The following is a 12,779-nucleotide window of genomic DNA, read 5'->3' as shown; positions in this document are numbered from 1 at the left end:
CTATACGACACTGGTGACGGCATGTGCGTCACATGACAGGAATATGTTGTCGATCCACCTAACTTATACACTTCGCGAATAGGTAAAAAGATTCTTCTACCTTGCCCGATTTAGGTTTTCTTGTGGATGTGATAGTCACTCCCAAAAAAGTGATGAAAACATAAGAGTTTGTCATGTAAACCGGAAATAAAAAATTAAAATTCTCACTCGAGGGAAGGCTTGAACCAAGGACCTCTCGCTCCGCAGCTGCTCACGCAAACAACGGGACCACGACGCTCCTCTGTCCACATTTGCCTTGATATTGCCTATCTTGCAAATGGACTACTCAGTTTGTATATTTTGATTATTTTTTCATAGTTCCACACAACTTCTTCCTGTTTTCTCGATCGATCTGTGTTCAGTCTTTCAAGGCCTATCCACTGTGCCAAATTATAACTAAATCTGAGGGGGGTGCGATGGGGAGGTTCCCTTGTTAGTATATGTCACATAATGTTGACTGGAATACTCTCTTTCAAATTCTGAAGGTGGCAGGGGTAAAATACAGGGAGCGAAAGGCTATTTACAATTTGTACAGACTGTAGCGCCAAGAACCGCTCGGCCACCAAGGCCGGCTATAGAAACCAGATGGCAGTTATAAGAGTCGAGGGACATGAAAGGGTTGAAATAGCTCTGAGCACTATGGGACATAACATCTGTGGTGATCAGTCCCCCAGAACTTAGAACCACTTAAACCTAACTAACCTAAGGACATCACACACATCCATGCCCTTGGCAGGATTCGAACCTGCGACCGTAGCGGTCACGTGGTTCCAGACTGAAGCGCTTAGAACCGCACGGCCACACCGGCCGGCGACATGAAAGGGAAGCAGTGGTTCGGAAGGGAGTGAGGGTTGTAGCCTCTTCCCGATGCTATTCAATTTGTACATTGAGCAAGCAGTAAAGGAAACAAAAGAAAAATTCGGAGTAGGTATTAAAATCCATGGAGAAGAAATAAAAACTTTAAGGTTCGCCGATGACATTGTAATTCTGTCAGAGATAGCAAAGGACTTGGAAGAGCAATTGAACTCAATGGACAGTGTCTTGAAAGGAGGATATAAGATGAACATCAACAAAACCAAAACGAGGATAATGGAATGTAGTCGAGTTAAATCGGGTAATGCTGAGGCAATTAGATTAGGAAATGGGACACTTAAAGTAGTAAAGGAGTTTTGCTATTTTGGGAGCAAAATAACTGATGATGGTCGAAATAGAGAGGATATGAAATGTAGACTGGCAATGGCAAGGAAAGGGTTTCTGAAGATGTTTATCACCACAGTAAAATAAGGGAAATCAAGAGTTCGAACGGAAAGATACAGGTGTTCATTTTTTCCGCGCGCTATACGAGATTGGATTAATAGAGAATTGTGAAGGTGGTTTGATGAACCCTCTGCCAGGCACTTAAATGTGATTTGCAGAGTATCCATGTAGATGTAGATATACTGCATCCTCCAGGTGGTTTCAAATTTCCGAAGATGTACGAATGCTCATCGCTCTTAACATAAGCGTATTCGAATCAAAGTTTACTGGACATGTCTGTCCTGTTTCGATCCATTTTACGACCTCTCCAAACACTGGATACTTCTTTTATTACCCTGCCTAGGCCGGTACATACACAAACACATCAGTTAATATTTATAGACTGTACGCCTTATCGGTTCTGCTTTTTTCCTATGTAGCGATTAACGTCAGAAACAACCCAATTTCAGTTCTTCAGTCGAGTTAACTGTTTCCCTGCAAAAATATTGTTTTACAATAATTGTTTCATCGACTTTTGTTTTTATTTGTAAACAATGTCGGATTATTCTATGATTAGCTATCGTACAGCCTACATAAGCATTATGGGACTTAACATCGAAGGTCATCAGTCCCGTAGACTTAGAACTACTTAAAACTAAATAACCTAAGGACATCACATACATCCATGCTCGAGGCAGGATTCGAACCTGCGACTGTAGCGGTCGCGCGGTTCCAGACTGAAGCGCCTAGAACCGCTCGGTCACACTGGCCGGCTGCGATTCACAGACTGAAGCGCCTAGAACCGCTCGGTCACACTGGCCGGCTGCGATTCACGTTTACTAACAATTAACGAGAACTTGTTATGTAAACAGATGTTATATTTTTCAGTCGTAATATTGTTCGCAATGTACCTGTGATGTCTGGAAGTCTAGGACTAGCAGAGAAAACGACATCTCTCTAAAAGTTTGACGAATGAAAATGACACAACTGACGAGGGGTAGTTCTAGGAAGGGACGGAGATACGTGAGTTGTGACTATGGAAAATTCTTGAGAACAGTTTGTTAGTTTGTGTTTTAGTAGTGTGCAGCCGGCCGCGTTGGTCTAGCGGTTCTAGGCGCGCAGTCCGGAACCGCGCGACTGCTACGGTCGCAGGTTCGAATCCTGCCTCGGGCATGGATGTGTGTGATGTCCTTAGGTTAGTTAGGTTTAGGTAGTTCTGAGTTCTAGGGGACTGATGACCACAGTAGTTAAGTCCCATAGTGCTCCGAGCCATTTTTTTAGTAGTGTGCAAATACGGAACAGTTTGGACAATACTAGCCAAATTCTCGTGATAGACGCTAGAGATTGTGTGGTCTTTGTTGTTCAAAATGGTTCAAATGGCTCTGAGCACTATGGGACTTACCATCTGAGGTCATCAGTCCCCTAGAACTTAGAACTACTTAAACCTAACTAACCTAAGGACATCACACACATCCATGTCCGAGGTAGGATTCGAACCTGCGAGGTCTTTGTTGTTTGGCGTTACTGACGAGTGGAAATTTGACTGAAGTCATTCTGTACACTGAACGTGCACCTACTTCGCACAAAACTGCGTTTAGAAGGGTGGAAGCTAAGCTCCCACCCTTTTGTTTTGAGTGTAATAACAAACGGACGGCTATATATTTAATAGGCAATTAAGATGCTGGCATTGTTAAAGAGCATTCGTGATCTGTGTATCAGTTGCTAAAACGGTGGGATACATTCACATATCCAGCTCAAAAATGTTAAAGTTTATGTCTTTTTGTGTGTTCTGCCGTTAATAGACGTGACGAGGTAGCCATAAATCTTTTCATCAAGTTTGGTCATTGTTTTAATAATTATTAAGATTGTCACCGCCATCTTACAGCAGATCAGCGGTATCTAAACAGCAGAGCGTCTGATCACGAGAGAGAATAAATAATCTCTGACTTCAAACCTGACTCCATCTTTGTATTACGTAACAAAAGAATCGTTATCCTAATAAAAGGTGTACTGAGACGAATATATAGACAGTGAAAGTAATTCTTTTAAGAAGTAAGCAACAGTGTTATATGTTAATCCGAAGGTCAGTTGCGTTGTTAATTTATTTATTTACACATCAAGTTCCGTAGGGCCAAATTTTCCCTCACAGTGAGAACCATCGGATGATATAATCCGAGTTGTCTATTACCTCAGAGTTTACAGAGCGAGTAATATCTTCTTTCTTTTCTGCCACACCTCGATGTTACGAGAATTATTTTTGAAAAACGATTTGTGTGAGCTACAGATGAGATTATAGCAACTGCCTCAGATAAACAGAATTAAAGGTGGGTCTTGTTCAAATGGCTCGTAAGCACTATGGGACTTTAGGCCGGTATTACACAATCAAATTTCTTTGTCAAAGATTTGATCAAAGATGTGATCCAATATTCCGTCCAATATATTTGACAAAGATCTTTGAATGGTTCGAATGGCTCTAAGCACTATGGGACTCAACTGCTGAGGTCATTAGTCCCCTAGAACTTAGAACTAGTTAAACCTAACTAACCTAAGGACATCACAAACATCCATGCCCGAGGCAGGATTCGAACCTGCGATCGTAGCGGTCTTGCGGTTCCAGGCTGCAGCGCCTTTAACCGCACGGCCACTTCGGCTGGCAAAAAGATCTTTGACGTAGCGCTACAAGGGGTATTACACTGTCATCAAATTTTTCGTCAAAGTTCAAGATGGCTGACAACAACTTGTTATTAATCGCAGCAGTTCTACGTACTCCAATTGCATTGTGTGCACATGCGGAAAAGAAGTGGGGGGAAAAAATGGAACCATACATACGAGGTTGACAGTCTTAAAAGTCCTGGGATTACAACTTGATAATAAATTCAGTTGGGAGGAGCACACCACAGAACAGCAGAAAGGCCTTAACAAATCTGTATTTGCAATTCGAGTGTTAGCAGACATAGGCAACATAAAAATGAAAAAGCTTGCGTACTTTCATTCCATAATGTCATATGGGATAATATTTTGGGGTAAATCTTGAAGTCAAACAAAAGTTTTCAAGGTCCAAAAGCGTGTAATATGTATTATTTGTGGAGTAAATTCACGGACCTCCTGCAGAAACCTCTTCAAAGAACTGGGTATACTAACTACTGCCTCTCAGTATATTTACTTCTTAATGAAATTTGTCGTCAATAATATATCTCTTTTTCCAACAAACAACTCAGTTCATACATACAATACCAGGAACAAAAATGATCAGCACAAGGACTTAAAAGCACTTACTTTAGTTCAAAAAGGGGTCCACTACTCAGGAACACTCATCTTCAATAATTTGCCAGGAAACATAAAAAATTTAGTTAGAAATAAAGATCAGTTTAAAAGGAGCCTGAAAGACTTACTACTGGCCAACTCCTTCTACTCCATTGGCGAAAGTTTTAATAGAAACAAATGATGTATTGTATTTATTCATACTATTAGTATTGTTATTTCAGCTTTTAAAAAAAATTGACATGTTCCACATCCACGAGGATCTCCTCAGCACGGATCTGTGGAACGAAAAACTAATCTAATCTGGGTGAAGCCGTGGGTTTTATGACGACACGATAAAAGCATTCAACAAAACTTGTTACGTGAGCTTACAGTGGAAGACGTCAAGTCAAGTCATACATCAATTACTTAAGAATGGACGAGCATACATTTCTGTATGTGCTCAGTGAAGTGTGTCCTCATATCACAAAGCACAATATTCACTTAAGAACTGCTACATCTTCAGAAGACAGGCTCACTGTTAACACTCCGATTCCTCGCTGCAGGAGAGGGTTATGTTATGTTAGGTTAGGTCTCCAATCTTCTTAATCTATTTTTGTATTCAGGGTGCCTCACGTTGTAAAGCGCCTCATCATCTTCAGACATCTCTATTAATTTTGTAGTTGTCGGCACACACAAATTGTATTTACCGGCAATGGTTATAAAAACACTACAGACGACAGAACGCTGCAGCGATGCTAGCGCTCCATGTGGTAACATGTCACATTGCAGTGAACAGAAGACAAGCGGTTTCTTTGATCAAATATACAGCGAGGCCCTAGATTTGATCAAATATTGGACGACATTTGACAAAGCCCCTATTACACTATCAAATATCTTTGACAAAGATATTGGACAAAGAAATTTGATAGTGTAATACCGGCCTTAACATCTGAGGTCATCAGTCACCTAGACTTAGAACTACTTAAACCTAACTAACCTAAGGGCATCATCACACACATCCATGCCCGAGGCAGGATTCGAACCTGTGACCGTAGCAACAGCTCGGTTCCGGACTGAAGCGCCTAGAACCGCTCGGCCAAAGCGGCTGTCCTAGGTCTTGTTTCGAAGAGTAACGGACAACTTTCGTATGGTTGCCAGCTGTTCAAGTTGAGATTACTTAGAGATGCCACTAACTCTCACTATGTTTATGTATTAGTATTACGATTAATCTAACTACTGTTAGGATTTAGATCGCCATATGCGACACACACTAATACTTCGTTATTACGATTGATCGCAACTTTTGCTACATTGATCTGCCAACACATGTAAGTAAAACTATTCTGTTCACTTATTCTCTGTGTAACCATTCCGGAAAACATGTTTGAGAAATTCTCCTATAAATCTAGTTTTCACACCTTACTCTTAATTGACAGTAAATATCACTACAGCAGCGTATTTTATCTCTCATATGATTTATTGTAGTGTTTGTTTTCTAAGTGTGGGTGTGATTGAATCTGTGTGTCGCGTGGTCATATCAGCCAGTGAAAGTGCTAAACTAGCAGCCAGGTGTTTGAATGAATACATTCGCTTAGGTTCGAAGTTTTACGTATTAACTGATATTGACAGAAGGTGTCTGGCATCTTGTGATATATGAAGGGCTTATTTCAATAGTGGTACAAGTCCATTACCTCCACTTTTCTGTCTATAACGCTTCTGAAATTAATGATCCAAACAAACAGAAAGAAAGGTTCATCTCTAGCAAGAAGCCATATTTCTGGTATCTCAACTGCAGATTTTTCAGCGCTCATTTAACTTTAGGAATCTCAGAATGAACAAAAATGGACTTGTACCACTATTGAAATAAGCCCTTCATATTCAGTCAACAAGGTACCATGGTAGCCATGTCGTAACGCCAGTCATCAAGTATGTGCGACAGCACTGCATATCTGAATTTAAATGTACAGCGTGAGGAGAAGATACTGATTTAGGTCATATCAAGTTTCCGCCAGAGCTACCGAAGAGCACGCTAAGTAGTTACAAACTCTACGAACTTTCATGAAGCTGTCCTAATAAATATATGGAAACAGTCATGGTGACTGCTCTGTCAGCAGTCAGGGAAGTGAGATGCAGTTAGGACAATTATATTACCTCTGCAGAATGGCACGTGGCTGTCTTAATCGAGATAGCTATTTGTTTGCCGTTTTACTCCTTACAAAGAAATTCTTTTCCAATATTCACTTGAGCCTACAGTAGACATACATTGACAACAAACAAATAACACTAATTTTTTGAGAGGACAAAGGAAATGTGTGAAATCAAATTGTGCAAATGGCTCTAAGCACTATGGGACTTAATATTTAAGGTCATCAGTCCCCCAGACGTAGAACTACTTAAACCTAACTAACCTAAGGACATCACACACATCCATGCCCGAGGCAGGATTCGAACCTGCGACCGTAGCAGCAGAGCGGTTCCGGACTGAAGCGCCTAGAATCGCTCGGTCACAGCTGCCGGCGCGCAAAATCACATGCGTATTATGCTCCCCCTCAAAACCTTTCTCTAATACGTTGAAGCCGAGATTACCATAGGTAAAAAACCTTGACTTCTCTGGGCGAAAACCGAGCAGACGCAATAACCCAAGGCAGACAATATCTGCGTAATTAGTATCAAAGCAGACCTTACACATAATAGTCGCTATTATGTAGAGAGAAAGGACAATACACATTGAGGCAATACCATTATCAAACTGGCATAGTAGAGACTAACACGAAATATCAAGAATTCGTATGTCTTCATGGTATGAGAGGTAAGGAAAACCGGTGAGGTAACCATAGAAAAACGCAAGAGACTATTAAATATAGGTGAGGTATTCGCATCAGTATACAGGTAGTATGCTTGGTAAACAGATGAGTAGCTGGTTTGATAGCTTCAGAAAATCTGTTCCGCGAAGTCTTATAGTCGTGAACACTTTCCGTCTTGTGCTGAAATACGCACGTATAAACACTCGCCCACGTGGTGGAAACGCTGGTGACATACTGACGCCTGTCGAATAGACTTACTATTCCAAGCGATGAATGTAAACATGCAAGAAGACAGCACATGAAGACGCAGGTTATCTGAAATCGCGTTCACTGCTTTTAGGAATTAATTTCTTAGCGAATAAGACCCCATTATTCCGACAATTTCCTCTACTTATTGTTCTGGCCTTCGATCTTTCGAATGCTGCCGCGGCGTATCTGGTTCGTATAAACGACTTTTCCTCAACAGTAGTTTAAGCTATGCAAGCATTGGTGACAGCAGGTGTGCGAAACGGTAATTACGATAAGTGCACAGAATAATAGGAGGAACGTTCTGAGTTCCTCGTCCGAGATTTCAATGGTTACTTATGACTGTAGAGTTAAGACGTTTCTAATCTAGTACTGGCTGTATTAGCCCTTTGATCTGATTTCGGTTTGAGGCAGCCTCGATGCTGCGTAGAACGCAGTCATGTCATCCTGTTTCATTACTTCCTGCACGTTTCGGTCGAAGCAACGATTATATCCACTATTTTGTACGCGCCCCAGTCGTAGTGGAAATATGTGGTAAGGACTATGGGACCAAACTGCTGAGGTCATCGGTCCCTAGGCTTACGCACGACTTAATCTAACTTACGCTAAGGACAACACACACACCCACGCCCGGAGGGGACTCGAACCTCCGACGGGGGGACATGTCGTAGTGCGCTTTTGTATAACTACCCACAAAAGAAACGTACGTGTTATTTCATACAAAAGATTCTGAAAGAAGTATGTACTAAATAGCAACATTGTAGGTAATAACTGGTGAAATTTTCTAAACCTTTCGTAGTAACTTGCGCTTTAGATAATTATTTCGGAAACTAGCTATACGGACGTGCTTCGCGACGGAAGTTAAAGAAGGGCCATAGCATACCACAGATTTCTAGGATTCCATACCACAGTGGGTAAAAACGAAACACTTATAGCACCACTTTTTCAATAAATTCGTTTTTCCTAACAAGGAAGCCAAATATAAATGAAACCATTCGAACAAGCAAAGCAATTTCGTCTAGCTTGTAACACAGGAAGCGAATTCAATAAATTTCTATACCCTAGCAAAATAAATTCAATGTCAGTTTGTAATCGCAAGCATAAACTTCGGAAAACACTTCTGTCACTGATGTAAAGGAAACTAACAGCGCCATCTAATAGTTCTTTGGGGTACCATGCCATGACTGAGGTAACATGCGAGCTACTAAGTTGAGCATTTTGTATTGCATTTTTCCCCTCAATCCGCTTTTGATGAAATAAAGCCTGTATGTTGGCCCAACCTACGCTCAAGTAACCTGTGAAACCCTCATGGAAATTCGTCTAATAATTTTGGACATTGGACAGTTCACAGACAGGACAGTTTCATAGTTTTATTTTTAGGTGAAAGAAAATCAGCAGCTCTCTGGAGGAAAGCCATCCACTTTTTAACGAATTCCGACAGAACTCTCTCAACTTTTGCGACGCTTTGCTGAGTCATCTAGCTTCTGCTTCATATTAGATGCGCGTTTAGGAAATGTTGAATGTCTGCAAGGAGAGACAAAGAGAGATTTGTTTAAAACGTAGCGGGCCGGGGTGGCCGAGCGGTTCTAGGCGCTACAAAAATGGTTCAAATGGCTCTGAGCACTATGGGACTCAACTGCTGTGGTCATAAGTCCCCTAGAACTTAGAACTACTTAAACCTAACTAACCTAAGGACAGCACACAACACCCAGCCATCACGAGGCAGAGAAAATCCCTGACCCTGCCGGGAATCGAACCCGTAGGCGCTACAGTCCGGAACCTCGAGACTGCTACGGTCGCAGGTTCGAATCCTGCCTCGGGCATGGATGTGTGTGATGTCCTTAGGTTAGTTAGGTTTAAGTAGTTCTAAGTTCTAGGGGACTGATGACCTTACATGTTAAGTCCCATAGTGCTCAGAACCATTTGATTTTAAAAGGTACGTCGGATTGTACCCATGTGGAGCAACAATAAAACTGCCCGCCCGGTTGACCGTGCGGTCTAAAGCACGGCTTTCGCGGCGGGAAGGAGCGCCTGGTCCCCGGCACGAATCCGCCCGGCGGATTTGTGTTGAGGTCCGGAGAGCCGGCCAGTCTGTGGATGATTTTTAGGCGGTCTTCGATCTGCCTCGGCGAATGCGGGCTGGTTCCCCTTATTCCGCCTCAGCTACACTATGTCGGCGATTGCTGCGCAAACAAGTTCTCCAGGTACGCGTACACCACCATTACTCTACCACGCAAACATATGGGTTACACTCGTCTGGTGTGAGACTTTCCCTGGGGGGTCCACTACGCACAAAAGAAACGTGCGTGTTATTTCATACAACGGATTCTTTGGTGTACCATGCCCTGAATGAGGTAACATGCGAGCTACTAAGCTGAGCATTTTATATTACCTTTAAATAAGAACATTTTTAGGTTAGGCTTTACCGTGACTGTTACTGACATTAAATGAAACAACAAGTTCACTGTTACCAGTCACCGTTTTATTTATTTCCACGACGCGTTTCGAAGGTTTAAACCTCCATCATCGGGTGGATTTACATTAGTAAGTATTACATTTGTGTGTGTGTCTTGTGTTACGACACCCGATGATGGAGTGTTGTGTTACGACACACACACAAATGTAATACTTACTAATGTAAATCCACCCGATGATGGAGGTTTAAACCTTCGAAACGCGTCGTGGAAATAAATAAAACGGTGACTGGTAACAGTGAACTTGTTGTTTCATTTAATTTCTGTATTACATTTTTCCCCTCAATCCGCTTTTGATCAAATAAAGCCTGTATATTGGCCCAACCTACGCTCAAGTAACCTGTGAAACCCTCATGGAAATTCGTCTAATAACTTTGGATATTAGAGAGTTCACAGACAGGACAGTTTTATTTTTAGGTGAAAGAAAATCAGCAGGTTTCTGGAGGAAACCCTAGGTTCGGTGTGGGGCGGGGGAGGGGTGGACTGAGGCAGTCGTCGTGGGGTTGTGGACCACTGCGGCTGCGGCGGGGACGGAGTCTCTCCGTCGTTTCTAGTTCCCCGGTTAACATAACATAACAATAGAAACTGAACGCTGTGGAGCAAGTCAGGTGTAGAGTGGAAATGAGTAAACAAGGACCGTATTATTATCGTAGCGGCGCGGCTCGCATCCCATAGACAACACAGCGTGAGGCAAGGGGGCGAAGCGGTAGCCGCCGCAGTTTCTCAAGGTCAGCTCTCAGTGTGTGAGCGCGGTCGCGCCTGCCGGTTGCCCACACGCGGAAATAAACACACGCCGCTGGCAGCGTGCCCGGCTCGAAAGTGACGGCGCCCGTGTTTAGGTGGCGTGACTTTGCCAGCGAGAGAGCGGCTACGCCGTGCTAGTTCGAGCCGGGGCGGGCGCCTCACGCCGTGCTGTCCGTGAGAGGGAGACTGGCCAGCGCGAGTACTGACCAGCGAGGCGTCCGCCGACGGGGGCGCGCTGGCTAGAAGCAGGTGCAGCAGGGCCATGGCGAGAGCCACGCGCCGGTCGCTCATAGTACGGCGTAGACTGGCCACCTGGCTGCACTCTCGGGCGCGACGTCTGCTCTCGGCCGCAGTCGAGGCTAGACTGCCGCCGCTCCCGCGCGCTCCCAGCCACCCCCGAGCGCGTCCCCGTGACGTGGCAGCGCGCCATTGGCCGGTGGACGGGCGAGTGCGGGCTGGCTGATGCAACGACGGACCGGGGTGTGTGTATTATTGTGCGTAGCCCGCCTTCCACGTCGCACTTGTGACGTCACGCCGGGACCGGACCCCCACAACGCTGATGCAAGAGGTCTCGGGAGTAAAGCTCGTGCATACGACAGGAGCGCCCATTTCTAGCAAAAAACCTCGTAGGGGGGCATGCCCTGTTGCTAACAGTTTCCTAGATACAGTGTGTGATCAAAGGTTCCGGACACCTGGCTGAAAATGACAAATGTTGTTGGTGTTAGGACAGCAACCAGCCACAAATTTACTTTCAGTTCCTTTAATTATTCAAAGGAAACCGTTACCGGTTTCGAATCGTTGTGATTCATCCTCAGACGGTTTACACGCTTTCTTTATGACATTTGGTGTGTTTTATGGATTAATTGTCCTAAAATATAAATAAAACATAATTATAAACACGCCACGCACAGATGGTTGCGTTACAGATTTTCGTTCCATGTGACTTACGTGAAACGTCGGTTTCGTGTGTTTGTTTTCATAACATTCGTCCAACCGATGTAAATGCATTCCCACTGCATCTTCGTTGTTGCACACGTCAAATGTTACGATATATCATAGCATCTGTGATACTCATATGTTTGTAAGCTCTTTATATGTATCAAAACATGTGGTGCGTGGTTGAAATGATCTCAGCGAGAAATCTAAAGTGTAGAGTGAGTACTATTTACGTGTGGAACAACGAAGATGCAGTGGGAATGCATTTACATCGGTTGGACGAATGTTATGAAAACAAACACTCGAAACCGACGCTTCACGTAAGTCACATGGAACGAAAATCTGTAACGCAACCATATGTGTGCGGCGTGTTTATAATTATGTTTTATTTATATTTTAGGACAATTAATCTATAAAAACACACCAAACGTCATAAAGAAAGCGTGTAAACCGTCTGAGGATGAATCACAACGATTCGAAACCGGTAACGGTTTCCTTTGAATAAATAAAGGAACTGAAAGTAAATTTGTGGCTGGTTGCTGTCCTAACACCATCAACATTTGTCTTCAAACAACAGCCACGGTCTCCATCATGTCATCATATGACAAAATTGCATGAAAATGACAAGTTCGTGGCGCTCTCCATCGGTATGATGTTGGCCCACCCTTAGCCTTGATAGCAGTTTCCACTCTCGCAGGCATACGTTCAATCACGTGCTGGAAGGTTTCTTGGAGAATGGCAGTGCATTCTGCACTGAGGAGAGGTATCCATATCGGACGGTGAGGCCTGGCACGAAGTCGGCGTTTCAAAACATCCTAAAGGTGTTATAAAGGATTCAGCTCAGGACTCTGCGAAGGCCAGTGTATTACAGGGCCGTCCATTATGGTGCTCGATCGTGCTGAAAGATGCAGTCTCCATCCCTGAAAAGTGAGAAGCAAGAGGGTGCTTAAAATATCAGTATAGCTTGTCTTGTGATAATGCCACGCAAAACAACAAGGGTTGCAAGCCCCTCCATCAAAAACACAACCACATCATAACACCACCGAATTTTCAAACA

At 43.4% G+C, this 12,779-nt stretch overlaps 1 protein-coding gene across 1 annotated transcript in view; it reads right to left on the bottom strand.

The window, feature by feature from the left end:
• Positions 1 to 11,109, bottom strand: part of LOC124719050 — an 89,683-nt gene extending 78,574 nt beyond the window's left edge. The window contains exon 1 of the mRNA XM_047244721.1: positions 10,994 to 11,109. Coding sequence (XP_047100677.1) covers positions 10,994 to 11,077 — 84 coding nt within the window. The 5' untranslated portion in view covers positions 11,078 to 11,109. The remainder of the gene's footprint in view (positions 1 to 10,993) is intronic.
• Positions 11,110 to 12,779: the final 1,670 nt, after the last annotated feature.

The sequence above is a fragment of the Schistocerca piceifrons genome, chromosome 10 (assembly GCF_021461385.2).
Source record: "Schistocerca piceifrons isolate TAMUIC-IGC-003096 chromosome 10, iqSchPice1.1, whole genome shotgun sequence".
Taxonomy (NCBI): domain Eukaryota; kingdom Metazoa; phylum Arthropoda; class Insecta; order Orthoptera; family Acrididae; genus Schistocerca; species Schistocerca piceifrons.
The sequence above is the reverse complement of the archived record's forward strand: the minus strand, read 5'-3'. Positions and strand labels throughout refer to the sequence as shown.